We start from the raw sequence: 18,074 nt of genomic DNA, 5'->3' as shown, positions 1-18,074 counted from the left end.
ACACATACGGCTCTGCTCCGTACACCTCATACACACCCAGCTCCGCCCTGTGCACCTCGTACACAAGGCTCTGCTCCGTACACCTTGCACACACTGCTCAGCTCTGTGCACCTCGTACACACACGGCTCTGCTCCGTACACCTCATACATGCAGCTCTGCTCCGTACACCTCATACACATGCGGCTTCACTCCATGCACCTCGTACACACGGCTCTGCTCCGTACACCTTGTGCACATGCGGCTCCGCTCCATACACGTAGCTCCTCTCCGTACACCTTGCACACACTGCTCCGCTCTTTACACCTCGAACACACGGCTCCGCACTGTACACATCCGGCTCCGTGCACCTCATACACACCCGGCTCTGCTCTGTGCACCTCATACACACACGTCTCAGCTCTGTACACCTTGCACACACACAGCTCCGCTCCATGCACCTCATACACACAGGTCTGTTCCATACACCTTGTACACATGGCTTTGCTCCGTGCACCTAGTACACACATGGCTCTGCTCCGTACACCTTGTACACATGGCTTTGTTCTGTACACCTCGAACACACCTGGTTCCGCTCCGTACACCTCATACACACACAGCTCCGCTCCGTACACGTCATACACATGCGGCTCTGCTACATCCACACTGTAAACCCTTCCTGACCCCACACATAAGCTTACCCTCATCCAGCACCATGACAGCACGGCAAAGTCCTGCAATACACAGAGGCCCTTGATCATGTGACTCCTAACTCTTCCCCTCCTGTGATGAAATATATTGTGGCACAGCTGTGTCGGTGCACAAGATAGGTTCCCCACACCAGTAAGTATATGATAAGTAAATAACTTGGCACTCAACTTGTAAATGGTGATGATATTAGAAATGTTTTTTTTATTACTGGATAGCAGTCCAAATTATAAGATGTTTCGGTCAAACATTAGACCTTCTTCAGTTTAACTGTGTTACAAAAACATGACAAAATATAAACAAAATATAAACAAAATAAGTATACAAAAACAGTAGCAAATAAGGAAAAATAAAAAAACTCAGAAGAAACATAAAGGTAAATCTCACAATCTTTTTGTGATATGTTTTTGATCAGAGGGTAGGTAAGGTAAGGATAAAGAAGCATATTTTACATACCCGACTGCTTGTATGAAGAGAGTTTAAGGTATCGCTGGATATAGGGTGGGTCCTAGAGTATATTTCAGACGGACCTTATGGGGAAAAATAATTTCCCTGTAATAAAAGGAGGCCAGGTGGTAGGGTGTACGGTACATTTGACCAACTTAGTAGGTGGTGATAGCATACTAACCGGTCAGGTAATGGAACAAGATAACGTCTGGGCCTATTGTTCCAAGTAAAGAGTAGGTGATGGCTGTAATATAGTATATAGATAATGTGAGATGGCTAACATAGAGGAAAATAACCAAATACATGGGGAGTATATAGAAATTCTCACCTAATTTAGGTGGAACAACGTAAATGGAGCGCCCCCACACTGCCGCAGGGCTGAGGGGTACCCGGTACCGGACCTCTGGGTCTCTGCTCTGGGGTTGTCACGGCGGCTAGGCCCGGTCCGTGACCCTGCCGAGGGGCGCACAGTCAGTGATGATGATAGAAGTAGATAGTGGTAGCGGTGGTGAGGCTGTAGTGATGCGGTGTAGTGGTGCGGTGCAGCAAATAACGAGGACACCAGGTTGCAGTCTCTTTACCTCTTTACTGATGATCTCTGGGTCCTCAGTCCGGAATCCAGATCACCAGGCTGCGCAAGTCCGGCCGGTCCAATGGCACCTCCAGAGTTCTCTTAACAGGTGGAAATCTGTGCCTTCCTTCTAGCGCTATGTGTTGTAGTCCTTCCCTGCTGTGCTTACGGAAAGTCCCCACAACTGTTGTGTCTGTTTCTTAAGTTCCCTCACACCTCGATTAGATGATCTTCTACTAATCTCCGTCCCTCCCTGATGTTGCAGTCAGGACGGCACCCGTTTGACGGGTAGGCTCGGAGCTCTTCCGGGACCCTAGAGTCGCCCCTCTCCACAAGTTGCCCCCCAAGACTGCATAGGTGATTAAGGTGAGACAGCCCGCCTGAGACTGACTGTCCTGCCGTAGGTTCGAAGTATTGCCTGAAGCTGTCTGTAGAAATACTTCCTTCGGCGTTCCGGCCACCAGTTGTTTGCGCCTCAGTAGGATGTTGCCTCGGTCTTACAGCACGACCCCTACTGGTATTCTCCTTCTTGCTTTGATCTCGTTTCTCACTCAGCACAATCTATCTCGCTTCCAGTCCCTTCTTGGGCACCGCCGCTATACTGTGCAGGCACGGTCCCGTTACGTTCGCTCAAGTTGCCAAGCCCCTGTCAGGATCCCACCCCTGACAGGGACCCTACTGAATCTTCTCCCGCAACACCCTCTGCCACAAGGTGTTGCCTGGTTCCCATCCAGTCAGCTTTTCTCTCTAACTTCCTGCCTGACCCCCAGTTTTACCTGTGTGTGGAGAGTGGCCTAGTAAATAGAACCCTTAGCTCCCCCTGGAGGCCCGGCGGTGAAATGTATTGGTGTCTGTGATACCTGATCAGATGAACTCCTTCAGTGCCATCGGACGCACCATAGCTCCCCATAGTGGCAGAGCCACAGTACTGCAACGACCAGGACTCTGGGGCGCTGCATAAACACAATACTGTGTATTTCCACTGTGGTACAGAAGATATGCAAATACCCAATGTAATAGCTATAGGGTATATAAAAGAATATATTAAATGCCATCCTATAGAGATGGATGCAAAATTATTCAGCAAAGTATCATTCTCACCATTAAGAAGAAAGAGACCGTACAGTGTATATAATGGCATCGAGATGCTGGAGTGTCCAGTAATGATGGTGTGTGAATCTGGAAGGAGAGATATTTGAAATAATGTGGTCCTATGTGTACAAATATCAATGGAAGAATGGGCCCCAAAGGAATAATATGTAGAATAGCGCTCACCTATTAATAAAAGCGCATTGGGATGCCTCATAGGGTGGGCGCCTTTAAGTCTGCTGCCTATACTGTAGTGAGAACAAGAAACATGTCCGTACTATATAAAGAATGGTCATAAGGTAAGGGGATAGTGAGATAGAGAGGAAACTTACCAAAGTATAGTGGGCGAATGGTGTACCTCAACGCGATGTCCGCCGCTAGTTGAATGGCATAGGAAATTTGGGGCATGTTTTTTATGGCAGAAAGGCGGGACCGTATTGCGCAGCCGAGGCCGGAAGTGCGGCACGGGTTGTGACGCGGACTTCCGGTATAGCAGCGTGCGCTCCGCTGTCATGGGAACCGGCAGCTCCAGCGATCACCTGATCGCTGTATACCAGGAGTCTGTAGTGTAGTGCGGTGAGTCGCCGTAGCCGAAAGTGCGTCACTAATCATGATGCAAACTTCCTGTTATGTGCGGCCGGCGTTGTAGTTATGGAAACCAAGCAACAGGAGTGATGACACGATCCTAGTATGTGCAACTGGTATGAGAAGGCATATAGGATTGTGAGGCACTGGCACAAATAGTTAAACACTGGTATACACAGGGGTAACCATTAGGGTATAGGACCGGACCTTCTTAGTATGTATCGTATACCTAAGGAAAGGATAGACAAATAGCAGTCGGGTAAGGGACAAAGGAGAGTCCAAGGGTAGGGAGGGATCAGGAGGTGACTTCCGTGCAGTTTTCAATACAGGCGGCTCTGCAGAAAAAGACAGATAAATTAGCATACATCATAAAGGTAGCAGCATCTCTTATATTTATGGACATAATTATAAGATCATGAAAAGAAGATTTATGCGTAATCGTATAGTAGAATAGCGATGGCTCTAACATGATGTCTGCATAGTATATGATAGTAGGTAAAGGCTAAGGGATCATAATCCCTGTTTAAGCCCTTTGGTACAAGGGTCTGTAATTCATGGATCCAGTATGCTTCCCTCTTTTTTAGGAGGTGGATTCTATTGCCTCCTCGTCTGGGTACCAGAATGTGTTCTAGGACCTGATATTTTATTTGCGATATATTGTGTCCCTTGGAGATGAAGTGACTTGGGAGTGGCAGTAACATATTTTGACAATGAATAGCCGATTTATGCTTAGATATACGAGATTTGATTGGCTGGGTGGTCTCCCCGATGTACAGGAGACCACAAGGGCATTTTATAGCATAAACCACAAAAGACGTGTCACAAGTCGAGTAGCACTTAACCTTATATCTTTTACCAGAGTGAGGGTGATAGAAGTGGTCCCCCCGGATGACATTGTTGCACTGGTTGCAGTGCAGGCATGGAAAGGTGCCGTTTCTGGGTTTATTGAGAAATCGTTGTGTGTTGTCCTGTTTATTTACCCCAAAATCAGCTCTAACTAAAGACTCTCGGATGTTGGAAGGACGTTTATAACATGGTAGGAACTGCTCCCGAAACTCAGGGATGTCTGGGTGGGCCGTGCGTAATATATTCCAATGGCGTCTGATTGTATGATGAAGAATATGTACGTACGGGCAGTATATATGGACAAAAGGGATTCTATTACTGGCCGGTGAGCGTACTATCGTTGTGGGGTTAATGGCATCGGTCAGTAGATTAGGAGGGTAACCCCGTTCCCTGAATTTGGAGTACATTTCGTCTGTCCTTTTTTTTAGGAGATTGGGTTCGGTGACTATTCTCTGTACCCTTTTGAATTGGGACCGGGGGATGGATTTTTTGGTGGCCATGGGATGTAGGCTTTGAAAGTGCAGGAGACTATTTCTATCCGTTGGTTTTGTGTACAAGTCAGTTTTAAGAGTTCCCAATTCGTCCTTCATGACTAAGGTATCCAAAAAGTTAACCTGTCGTGTGCTGCTGGTTATGGTAAAGGTAAGCCCTGGCCAAGCTGTATTGAGGGTATGGCAAAAGAGGTCCAGGGTCTGTGGTGTACCAGTCCATAGACAAAAAACGTCGTCTATGTAACGTTTCCAAAAAGGGCAATAAGCTTGAAACAATGGGTCAGGGTACACTATCTCCTCTTCGAACAAGGCCATATAGCTATTGGCATATGGTGGGGCCATATTCGAGCCCATCGCGGTACCCTTTGTCTGTAGAAAAAACTGGTCCTCAAACATAAAAAAATTTTTTGTAAGCACTATAGTCAGGAGATCAAGACAAAGGTCAATGATATCAGAATTCAACAGAGAGACGGTGAGTAGGTGTTTTACACTAAGGATCCCTTGTGAATGTGGGATCGAGGTATAAAGGTCCTTGACGTCAAGGTAGACTAATAGATAGTCCCCTGGAAGGGAAGTCAGTTCCTGTAGTTGGTGTAAGAAGTCGCCCGTATCAAGTAGAAATGATGGTAATTTGCGTATAAGAGGAGTAAATATCTTTTCAAGGAAAACAGCAAGCGGGGAAAGTTCTGATTCTATGGAGGCCACAATCGGCCTGCCTGGAGGGTGTTCAAGGTTTTTGTGTACCTTGGGTAATATATAGAACACCGGTGTGATGGGATGGGTTTTAGTCAGATATTCCTGTGTTTTCTCATCAATAATACCCCTATCTAAGTAGGGAGTAAGAGTATCTCTGATGAGGTCTCTGATCGAGATAGAAGGATCTGTTGGCAGTTGCTGGTAGTGTCATTAAGCTGTTGGTAGACTTCTTTAGTGTAGTCTGACTTGTTTATGACTACAATAGCCCCGCCTTTATCGGCTGGCTTGATTATGATGTCCCGATCGTTGCGTAGCGATTGTAAGGCTTGGAAGTCGAGGGCACTAAGGTTAGAGGAGGTGTGTAGCTTATGTGTCTCAATATCCTGGCGGAGTTTGGCAAAGGATTGTTCAACAAAACCAATAAAGGTCTCCACGGCATGGGAGCCCTTAGGGGGTCTGTACCAGGGGTGGATTAAGGGTAGCCAGGGCCCCGGGCTGTTCAGACACTGTGGGGCCCCCCCTGGTCATGTGATGGGAGTCATGTGACGGGGGTCATGTGACGGGGGTCATGTGATGGGGTCATGTGACGGGGGTCATGTGACACCTGAACCAGATTATTCCAGAAAAATGGTCGGGCCCTACTCTACTGTAACCTATTAAATATTTGTTAAAATATGCAATACAATTTAGGCATATTTTGACCAATATCACATACAAGGAACAAATACCACCGCACCATGACCAGACCACAAATTACAACCACAGTGATCGAATAATATCACATTCAAGGAACAAATACCACCGCACCATGACCAGACCACAAATTATAACAACAGTGATCAAATAATATCACATACAAGGAACAAATACCACCGCACCATGTCAAGACCACATATTACCACCACTTGGTGACCAAATAGCACATACAAGGGACAAATACCACAACACCATTTCCAGACCACATATTACCACCACATAGTGACTGAATACTACAATACTGATCAGTAATAAAAAAAAAACACAATACTATCACCATAAGTGCCAGTATTCACAGGAAATCTGTACTTAGTATGCAGTGTCTGTGTAGAGGTAATACAGCGATCACTGGTGACATTGTACACAGGACCTCTGTATATAGTGTATAGGTAATACAGTGATCACTGGTGACATTAAATACAGGAGCTCTGTATATAGTATACAGTGTATAGTGTCAGTATATAGGTAACACTGACTCACCAGTGACCTCTCTAGGTGAAGTCCTTCATCTTTCATCCAGCACAGACCGCCATCACTTCTTCCAGCCAGGACTTGTCTCTGCAGGAAATAACACAGTTATCTCGAGCTCCGCTTGCAGAACACATTACTTAATTTTTCCCAATTTCTACATTACACCACATGAAGAAAAAGAGGCGACATAGTGTCACTCTACACAGTAACAGGACCGCCCCCCCATTTAAAACAATGTCCTCAAAAAATAAAATAAATTCATCACTGCAGTAATAATATCCCTTAATTAGCCCCTATGTCCAGCATTGGCCCCAGACAGTGTGTCTAGCAATCTGCCCCAGTATGTCCAGCATATTGGCTCAGAGTGTCCAGCATTGCCTCCAGAGAGTGTGTCCGGCAATCTGCCCCAGTGTGTAAAGCATATTGCCCCAGAGTGTCCAGCATTGCCCCCAGACAGTGTGTCCAGCAATCTGCCCCAGTGCGTCCAGCATATTAACCCCCAGTGTGTCCAGCATATTACCCCAGTGTCTCCAGCAATCTGCCCCAGTGTCCTCCAGCATTGCCCCCAGTGTGTCCAGCATTGCCCCCAGTGTCTCCAGCATTGCCCCCAGTGTCTCCAGCATTGCCCCAGTGTCTCCAGCATTGCCCCAGTGTGTCCAGCAATCTGCCCCAGTGTCTCCAGCATTGCCCCATAGTGTCCATAAATCATCTGCCCCAGTGTGTCCTCCAGCATTGCCCCCAGTGTGTCCAGCAATCTTAAGAATAAATCTTCTTTTCATGATCTTATAATTATGTCCATAAATATAAGAGATGCTGCTACCTTTATGATGTATGCTAATTTATCTGTCTTTTTCTGCAGAGCCGCCTGTATTGAAAACTGCACGGAAGTCACCTCCTGATCCCTCCCTACCCTTGGACTCTCCCATCCTTTGTCCCCTACCTGACTGCTATTTGTCTATCCTTTCCTTAGGTATACGATACATACTAAGAAGGTCCGGTCCTATACCCTAATGGTTACCCCTGTTTGTACCAGTGTTTAACTATTTGTGCCAGTGCCTCACAATCCTATATGCCTTCTCATACCAGTTGCACATACTAGGATCGTGTCATCACTCCTGTTGCTTGGTTTCCATAACTACAACGCCGGCCGCACATAACAGGAAGTTTGCATCATGATTAGTGACGCACTTTCGGCTACGGCGACTCACCGCACTACACTACAGACTCCTGGTATACAGCGATCAGGTGATCGCTGGAGCTGCCGGTTCCCATGACAGCGGAGCGCACGCTGCTATACCGGAAGTCCGCGTCACAACCCGTGCCGCACTTCCGGCCTCGGCTGCGCAATACGGTCCCGCCTTTCTGCCATAAAAAACATGCCCCAAATTTCCTATGCCATTCAACTAGCGGCGGATACCGTGTTGAGGTACACCATTCGCCCACTATACTTTGGTAAGTTTCCTCTCTATCTCACTATCCCCTTACCTTATGACCATTCTTTATATAGTACGGACATGTTTCTTGTTCTCACTACAGTATAGGCAGCAGACTTAAAGGCGCCCACCCTATGAGGCATCCCAATGCGCTTTTATTAATAGGTGAGCGCTATTCTACATATTATTCCTTTGGGGCCCATTCTTCCATTGATATTTGTACACATAGGACCACATTATTTCAAATATCTCTCCTTCCAGATTCACACACCATCATTACTGGACACTCCAGCATCTCGATGCCATTATATACACTGTACGGTCTCTTTCTTCTTTATGGTGAGAATGATACTTTGCTGAATAATTTTGCATCCATCTCTATAGGATGGCATTTCATATATTCTTTTATATACCCTATAGCTATTACATTGGGTATTTGCATATCTTCTGTACCACAGTGGAAATACACAGTATTGTGTTTACGTTGTATCACCTAAATTAGGTGAGAATTTCTATATACTCCCCATGTATTTGGTTCTTTTCCTCTATGTTAGCCATCTCACATTATCTATATACTATATTACAGCCATCACCTACTCTTTACTTGGAACAATAGGCTCAGACGTTATCTTGTTCCATTACCTAACCGGTTAGTATGCTATCACCACCTACTAAGTTGGTCAAATGTACCGTACACCCTACCACCTGGTCTCCTTTTATTACAGGGAAATTATTTTTCCCCATAAGGTCCGTCTGAAATATACTCTAGGACCCACCCTATATCCAGGGATACCTTAAACTCTCTTCATACAAGCAGTCGGGTATGTAAAATATGCTTCTTTATCCTTACCTTACCTTCCCTACCCTCTGATCCATCACTGTTGTGAACTATACTTCTTGACTCCCTCTTGTGGTCACTAGTGGTTTGGCACTTGGATTGTCTTTTCCCAGGTTGGTACTCACCTGGTTCGTTAGGCCTGGGGTGTTGCTATTTAAACTTCCTGGATTCTCAGTCCAGTGCCTGGCATCGTTGTAATCAGTTCATTTCTGTTTGCTCCTGTCTTCAGGTCCTGGTTCTTTTCAAGATAAGCTAAGTCCTGCTTTCTTATTTTTGTTTAATTTGCATTGTTCATATTTTTGTCCAGCTTGTACAAAATGTGATTCCTGATATCGCTGGAAGCTCTAGGGGGCTGATATTCTCCCCCCTCACCGTTAGTCGGTTCGGGGGTTCTTGGATATTCAGCGTGGATATTTTGCAGGTTTTTTTTGCTGACCATATAAGTCATCTTACTATCTTCTGCTATTAGTCAGTGGGCCTCTCTTTGCTAAAATCTAGTTCATTCTTACGTTTGTCTTTTCTTCTTACCTCACCGTTATTATTTGTTGGGGGCTTGTATTATAACTTTGGGGTCTTTTCTCTGGAGGCAAGAGAGGTCTTATTTTCCCTGATAGGGTTAGTTAGTTCTCCGGCTGGCGCGAGACGTCTAGAATCAACGTAGGCACGTTCCCCGGCTACTGTTAGTTGTTTGTGCTAGGATCAGGTATACGGTCAGCCTAGTTACCACTTCCCTATGAGCTGGTATTTATGTTTGCAGACTTTGCTGTAATCTCTGAGATCCTCTGCCATTGGGATCATAACACATCACATATTACAAAAAGATTGTGAGATTTACCTTTATGTTTCTTCTGAGTTTTTTTATTTTTCCTTATTTGCTACTGTTTTTGTATACTTATTTTGTTTATATTTTGTCATGTATTTGTAACGCAGTTAAACTGAAGAAGGTCTAATGTTTGACTGAAACGTCTTATAATTTGGACTGCTATCCAGTAATAAAAAAAAACATTTCTATTATCATCACCATTTACAAGTTGAGTGCCAAGTTATTTACTTATCATATACTCCCCTACTGTGACTTCACCACAGAGCAGCGGCAGCCATATATGTGGTGTGCGGCCAGGGGTGGGATTCAAATTTTTAACAACAGGTCCTCTAAGTCGCGGCGGCCGGAATTTTGGCCACGCCCATTTTCAATAACCCCGCCCATACTAATAAGCCACGCCCAGTGGCACGATTCATATTTTTGAAAGCAGTTTGTCTCCCTTAATGACAAGAATACGTTGTGACATACGGTATTAAAGTCATTCAAAGACTGCCGCAAGGAACACAGACATGCTGCGATCTTAAAAGAAGCGCCACATGTCCGGAGTCGCAGGGCCGCCGGGTGCGTGTTACCACGCATAGTGGAGACGGGATTTCATAAAATCCCCTTCACTATGCTGGAACATCTGGACGCTGCGTGTTTGACGCTGTGGCCCCACGCAGCGTCAAACACGCAGCGTTTACTTAACGTGGACACATACCCTAACCGTTCCCATCACCAGATCACACATCTAGCCGGCAGCTTTTGTTTTGGCCAAAAGATTTTGTAAGCCGCCACCATAACACGGTAGACTCTTTTGGTGAGGCCCTACTCTGCTGTAACCTATTAAATATTTGTTAAAATATGCAATACAATTTAGGTATATTTTTATTTATTTTTCAATTTTTAAAATGACCAATAATATCACATAAAAAGAACAAATACCGCTACACCATGACCAGATGACATATTACCACCACAGTGATTGAATAATATCACATACAAAGAACAAATACCGCTACACCATGACCAGATGACATATTACCACCACAGTGATCGAATAATATCACATATAAAGAACAAATACCGCTACACCATGACCAGATGACATATTACCACCACAGTGATCGAATAATATCACATACAAGGGACAAATACCGCAACACCATGTCCAGACCACATATTACCACCACATAGTGACTGAATACTACAATTCTGATCAGTAATAAAAAAAAAGCACCACACTATCACCATAAGTGCCATTATACACAGGAGATCTGTACTTAGTATGCAGTGTCTGTGTAGAGGTAATACAGTGATCACTAGTGAGATTATACACAGGAGCTCTGTATATAGTATACAGTGTATAGTGTCAGTGTATAGGTAACAATGACTTACCAGTGACGTCTCTAGGTTAAGTCCTTCATCTTTCATCCAGCACAGACCGCCATCATGTCTTCCAGCCAGGACTCGTCTCTGCAGGAAATAACAGAGTTATCTCGCGCTCCGCTTGTAGAACACATTACTTAATTTTTCCGAACTTCTACATTACACCGCATAAAGAAAAAGAGGCGACATAGTGTCACTCTACACAGTAACAGGACCGCCCCCTCATTTAAAACAGTGTCCTCAAAAAATAAATACATCACTGCAGTAATAATATCCCTTAATTAGTCCCTATGGTAATAATATTCCCCATCCTGGCCCCCGTGTGTCTCATTCCTGGCGTCAGCCATATGTTCTCCCATCCTGCCCTCATGAGTATCCTTTCTGCACCATATGATCTCCCCATCCTGCCCCATCTGTCTCCATCGTATCCATCCTGCCCCATGATCCTGCCCCATCTGTCTCCAATCCTGCCTCCAGTGTCTCCAATCATGCCCGTATCACCATTCTGCCCCGTCTCCAATCAGGCCCCCATTTCTGCAATCATGCCCCCTGTGTCTCAATTCTGCCCCATCTGTTTCCATTCCTGCCCCAGTGTCTCCAGTCATGCCCCAGTGTCTCCAGTCATGCCGCCATGTCTGTCATCCTGCCCCGTGTCTCCAATCATGCCGTTTCACCTTTCTGCCCCCGTGTCCAGCTTTCTGCCCCCGTGTCCAGCTTTCTGCCCCCGTGTCCAGCTTTCTGCCCCCGTGTCCAGCTTTCTGCCCCCGTGTCCAGCTTTCTGCCCCCGTGTCCAGCGCTCTGCCCCCTCCTGTGTCCAGCGTTCTGCCCCCTCCTGTGTCCAGCGTTCTGCCCCCTCCTGTGTCCAGCGTTCTGCCCCCTCCTGTGTCCAGCGTTCTGCCCCCTCCTGTGTCCAGCGTTCTGCCCCCTCCTGTGTCCAGCGTTCTGCCCCCTCCTGTGTCCAGCGTTCTGCCCCCTCCTGTGTCCAGCGTTCTGCCCCCTCCTGTGTCCAGCGTTCTGCCCCCCTCCTGTGTCCAGCGTTCTGCCCCCTCCTGTGTCCAGCGTTCTGCCCCCTCCTGAGTCCAGCGTTCTGCCCCCTCCTGTGTCCAGCGTTCTGCCCCCTCCTGTGTCCAGCGTTCTGCCCCCTCCTGTGTCCAGCGTTCTGCCCCCTCCTGTGTCCAGCGTTCTGCCCCCTCCTGTGTCCAGCGTTCTGCCCCCCCCTGTGTCCAGCGTTCTGCCCCCTCCTGTGTCCAGCGTTCTGCCCCCCCTCCTGTGTCCAGCGTTCTGCCCCCCCCTGTGTCCAGCGTTCTGCCCCCTCCTGTGTCCAGCGTTCTGCCCCCTCCTGTGTCCAGCGTTCTGCCCCCCTCCTGTGTCCAGCGTTCTGCCCCCTCCTGTGTCCAGCGTTCTGCCCCCCGTGTCCAGCGTTCTGCCCCCTCCTGTGTCCAGCGTTCTGCCCCCCCTGTGTCCAGCGTTCTGCCTCCTCCTGTGTCCAGCGTTCTGCCCCCCTCCTGTGTCCAGCGTTCTGCCCCCCTCCTGTGTCCAGCGTTCTGCCCCCCTCCTGTGTCCAGCGTTCTGCCCCCTCCTGTGTCCAGCGTTCTGCCCCCCTCCTGTGTCCAGCGTTCTGCCCCCTCCTGTGTCCAGCGTTCTGCCCCCCCTGTGTCCAGCGTTCTGCCCCCTCCTGTGTCCAGCGCTCTGCCCCCTCCTGTGTCCAGCGTTCTGCCCCCCTCCTGTGTCCAGCGTTCTGCCCCCCTCCTGTGTCCAGCGCTCTGCCCCCCCCCGTGTCCAGCGTTCTGCCCCCCCCCGTGTCCAGCGTTCTGCCCCCTCCTGTGTCCAGCGCTCTGCCCCCTCCTGTGTCCAGCGCTCTGCCCCCTCCTGTGTCCAGCGTTCTGCCCCCTCCTGTGTCCAGCGTTCTGCCCCCTCCTGTGTCCAGCGTTCTGCCCCCTCCTGTGTCCAGCGTTCTGCCCCCTCCTGTGTCCAGCGTTCTGCCCCCCCTCCTGTGTCCAGCGTTCTGCCCCCTCCTGTGTCCAGCGTTCTGCCCCCTCCTGTGTCCAGCGTTCTGCCCCCCTCCTGTGTCCAGCGTTCTGCCCCCTCCTGTGTCCAGCGTTCTGCCCCCCCCGTGTCCAGCGTTCTGCCCCCTCCTGTGTCCAGCGTTCTGCCCCCTCCTGTGTCCAGCGTTCTGCCCCCCTCCTGTGTCCAGCGTTCTGCCCCCTCCTGTGTCCAGCGTTCTGCCCCCCCTGTGTCCAGCGTTCTGCCCCCTCCTAAAAGTAAAAAAAAAAAACACTACATACTCACCGTCTGTTGTCCGTCACGTCCCCTGGAGCTTGCCGTACTGACTGTCTCAGCGCCGTCCGGCCGTAAAGCAGAGCCCAGCGGTGAACCTGCAGTAACAGCGGTTCATCGCTGGGCACCGCTGTTACGGCCGGTCGGCGCTGAGACACAGTCAGTGCGGCAAGCGCCGAGGGACATGAAGGACGACAGAAGGTGCGTATGTAGTGGTTTTTTTTTTTTTACATGGGGACTTCGGCATCGCTGAAGACAGTTTCAGCGATGCCGAAGTCGCTTGGTCGCTGGAGAGAGCTGTCTGTGTGACAGCTCCCCAGCGACCACACAGCAACTTACCAGAGGCGGTCCGGGGGCGTGGTAACCATTTTTCAATTACCGGAACGCTGGCAGATAGAAATTTTAGTAAACGGCTGCCCCGTACCGGGTCGTACCGGCTGAATCCCACCCCTGTGTGCGGCTCTCTGCGGGTTGAGGGATGCCCTCTGCAGTGCAGGACAAGTACGTTCCAGCCCGTGACCGCAGGGCAGACACTCAAAATTGCGACTACCCCGTGGGATACGGGATGGTTGGGAGGTGTGCAATGTACAGGGGACAGTTTTTTTTCTCCGGCTCTATTAGAAAAATGGAAAATGTTCCATTCAACACTGATCCACATTATGTTATTTACTGAGCTCCTCGGTGTCGCTAAACCTGTAGATAGCACCTGAAGGATAAGCTCAGTCTCGCCCTTTCTCATGAATGTGGATCACACCCACTGGGTATGTGTTTGACAATTGTACTTTCATTTCTTGCTTCTGCTTTCAGTGATGGCGTCTGTTATTCTAAGAAAGGAGCTGGAATGTTCCATCTGTCTGACCCTGTATACAGATCCTGTAACCCTGAGATGTGGACACAACTTCTGCCGGGATTGCATTGATCAGTTCCTGAATACACAGGACGGATCTGGAGTTTATTCCTGTCCTGAATGTAGAGCTAAGATACAAGACCGGCCGACACTGGAGAGGAACATAACTCTGTGCAATGTAGTGGAGAATTTCCGGTCTACTCAGCCACATCAGGAGGAGATCACCGGGATCTGCTGCACTTACTGCATTCACGCTCCGGTACCTGCTGTTAGATCCTGTCTACACTGTGAGGCTTCTCTGTGTGATAATCACCTGACAGTTCACAGCAAAGGACCAGAACACGTCCTCACTGATCCCAGCACTTCTCTGGAGACCAGGAAATGTTCTGTCCATAAGGAACTCCTGAAGTATTACTGCACTGAGGACGCTGCTTGTATCTGTGTGTCCTGCAGTTTGGCCGGAGAACATCGGGGACACCGGGTGGAGATGCTGGAGGAGGCCTCTGAGAAGAAGAAGAAGAAACTGAGAAATGTTCTGCAGAAACTGATCACAAAGAGAGAGAAGACTGAGGAAAGAGTCCGGAGTCTGGAGGAGCGCAGGAGAAAAGCTAAAAAAAAAGCAGCTGGAGAAGCCAGAAGGGTATCTGCCCTGTTTATAGACATCAGGAGACGGGTGGACGACCTGGAGAAGAAGGTCCTGAGTGACATCTCCAGGCGGGAAGAGGACGTGTCACTGTCATTGTCTGATGTGATCCAGAAGCTGGAAATAAAGAAGGCCGAGCTGTCCAGGAAGATGAGGCACATTGAGGAGCTGTGTAAAGTGACGGATCCACTGACTGTCTTACAGGAACCAGACACCGGTGACTTGTGTGATCCTGAGGAGGAAGGAGGTGATAAGGCCATAGGGGGACATGATGGAGGTGATGAGGACACAGGAGGACATGATGGAGGTGATCGGGGTGCGGAGCTGATCTCACACATATCACACACATTATCTGCTATGATAAGAGATATAAATGTGATCTTCCATGTTCAGGATCCTGCAGACGTATTACTGGATGTAAACACGGCTGGTAATAAACTCCTTATATCAGACGACCTGAAAACTGCGACCTGGATATGGAATATACAGACTCATCCAGAAACAGTAGAGAGATTCCTGTATAATCAGGAGATGAGCGGGAGGGGATTTACCTCAGGACGACATTACTGGGATGTGGAGATCAGTGGATCAGAAGTGTGGAGTGTGGGGATGTGTTACCCCAGTATAGACAGGAGGGGGCGTCAGTCATACATTGGAGACAATAACAAGTCCTGGGGTTTATATGGGGTGCGTAATATTTTCTACTCAGTGAAACATGACCGTAATATGATCCCGTTACCTCACCAGATCTCCAGTGATCGGTTCAGGATATGTCTGGATTATGAGGCCGGGCAGTTGTCCTTTTATGAGCTGTGTGACCCCATCAGACACTTACACACCTTCACTGCCGCCTTCTCCGAGCCCCTACATGCTGTGTTATGTGTATATAAAGGTTCTATAAAGATATTGGGGGGAGCTGAGAGGAACCGTAAATGAAGAAGAATCTGCCTGGAGACTGATGACTCATAGCTTGAACAATTTGATTGGTGCATCACTCAGCCAGTAGGAGGCAGCAGTGGGAGGGGCTACAGCTGAGCTCATTTTCTCCAGGACTCTGTATAAACAGGGATCTAAGGTGGAACATTCCTCTTGTAGAAACACGCCAGAGTGAGGAGACTTATAGGCCATGCACTGCTCCTCTGGGAAATGAAATGTGTGAACTGTTTCTTCAGAGAGGAAAAGGACTTGAACTCTAGTGTCATTATGGGAAGGAGCGATACTAAAAGTCAGTTTCCGCCCTGTAATGAATCTTGCCACATGACTTAGGATAAAACCTGGAGAGCGTCTGGTCGGACTTTTATCCCTAAGTCATGTGACAAGGCTCATTGAATGGTCAATATTTCCAGTAGGTGACACTAGAGCTCAAGTCCTCTTCATCTCTAAAGAGACAATTTGCATATCCATACAAACGTTAACCCCTTATGGGCTATGGACTCCTTTGATTAAGGGAAATTATATATATATTACTGTTTTTCTTTAGTTGCACTAAGTTTCAGGCTGCAATCTTCATCCATTCTCAGACCTCCTAACATGCAGCTCACAATCTGTTCCTAGTTTCAGACTGGTCTCCTGTGGTCGTGTCCCTCTCAGTAATACAGGTTGGATGTGAGGTTTGTGTGACCAAGATGCTGCCGTCTTCTCCAGATCTCATGTGTCAGCACAGCTTCATTCCTGGACTGATTTCCCATGAATAATATCTACAATTGCAAAATGGTAGAAAATGTGTAATGAAGGTTATTTAGAAAGCAAATGAATATTTAAAAATACAGTGTGAAGGTGACCATATTATTAAAACCAGCGCTCCAACATTGTAACCCATATATTGCCATTGAGTCTATTATAACAGTATAATGTAGAGATTTTCTATTATATATCCCTGTTTAAGAGATGAACAGTAAATGCATACTTCTGTCCATATACAGAATAAGCCCAGACTAGCGCCACTTCCCTGAGTTACCACCAAGCTCATATAGGTGTAGCATTCACCTTATACCTGTTCATACTCTGCTCCTGTACAGTACCAGCCTGACCATTTTTATCTCCTGCCATTTACTTACATCAGTATATCTGCTTGTGCAGTATTATATCATTGTTAGCTAATTTCTAGTAGAGCTTAATAGTCCTGCAATACAATGGGACTTGTAATAACTGAGCAGTGTAGGGCTGAGACACAAACTGGGCTGTGTTTGTTGCCTGCTGCTGACAGATCAGTGATGTGAAATTGCATATGCCACTCTATTGATACATAAAGCAGAAGATTATTTTCTGCCATATGCAAAAACTTTTAACATTTTCAGTTTCGCATTCCTGATCTGACCTCTCACACTGCAGAGTCTAAGGGTCCAATTCATGAAAATTTTCACACCCTAATTCTGTCGTAAAAGCTTTGAAAATTTCATACATTTAGGGACGGGGCAGGAGGCCACAGCTCGTCAAATTCATGATGAGCTGTGGAGTTCCATTCACCAGAAATCTCATTCCAGTCCAGCATTATCCCTCATCAAGACCAGCATGAAAAATACTGATATTGATGAAACGGGGCCTAAGTGTACATTTTGTTATGCAGTTTCAACCTGTCTCCCTGCCTCCTGCTTGTGACAGGTTTTTCCTTTAAGCTTTTAAAAGTGTTTATTTGCATCTCATAAATACAATACTGGATATTCTGACCCCTTAATGGCATATTCCTAATGTAATTTTGTCAGGTTGCTTCCCTTTTACGGTCTATTTCTTATGTAAATTGAGCAGGGGGTGGGTAAGGGCCAACCACAACATGAAAGTGTAAAGTTTGGTGGGGATGTTGAAATGTTAGGAGAGATCTTGTGCTGAATGTTATTCTGATGTATATGCAATAAAAACCAATGATATGAATCCTGGTGTCTGAGCCTTCTGATGATCTTGTCTGAGCGGAAGATGAAGTTGCCACATCGGGGTCAGGTCTTATATCGGGGTCAGGTCTTATATCGGGGCCAGGTGTTACATCTTTCTGTAAGGGATTAAGACAGTGAAGAATAATCATTGGACAATGAGAAGATCTACAATTTTATAAGAGACTTTGGGCCCAATTTATTATTGCTTTTGCATCTTTTTTTCTAGTTTTTGGTGTTTTTGCATTTTATTTTTCTTTTACTTTGTGCCTTTTTTAAAGTTTGTTTTATATGTGTTCACCTGGCTTTTTTTTCATGATCATCATTCTTTGGAGTTTCCACAT

The 18,074-nt window shown here is 47.2% G+C and overlaps 2 protein-coding genes across 2 annotated transcripts in view; both read left to right on the top strand.

Moving 5' to 3' along the window:
* Positions 1-8,927, top strand: part of LOC143775173 (uncharacterized) — a 54,238-nt gene extending 45,311 nt beyond the window's left edge. The window contains exon 3 of the mRNA XM_077263014.1: positions 7,497-8,927. Within this exon, the coding sequence (XP_077119129.1) occupies positions 7,497-7,511 (15 nt within the window). The 3' untranslated portion in view covers positions 7,512-8,927. The remainder of the gene's footprint in view (positions 1-7,496) is intronic.
* A 5,237-nt stretch (positions 8,928-14,164) lies between these two features.
* Positions 14,165-17,720, top strand: LOC143777002 (E3 ubiquitin-protein ligase TRIM39-like). Its single transcript, XM_077266887.1, has 2 exons — positions 14,165-15,113; positions 15,144-17,720. The coding sequence occupies exons 1-2, from the start codon at positions 14,186-14,188 to the stop codon at positions 15,800-15,802; spliced, it is 1,587 nt and encodes a 528-aa protein (XP_077123002.1). The 5' UTR covers positions 14,165-14,185; the 3' UTR covers positions 15,803-17,720.
* Positions 17,721-18,074: the final 354 nt, after the last annotated feature.

Source organism: Ranitomeya variabilis, chromosome 5, assembly GCF_051348905.1.
Source record: "Ranitomeya variabilis isolate aRanVar5 chromosome 5, aRanVar5.hap1, whole genome shotgun sequence".
Lineage (NCBI taxonomy): Eukaryota > Metazoa > Chordata > Amphibia > Anura > Dendrobatidae > Ranitomeya > Ranitomeya variabilis.
Note: the sequence above shows the minus strand (reverse complement) of the source record. Positions and strands in the feature narration are given on the sequence as shown.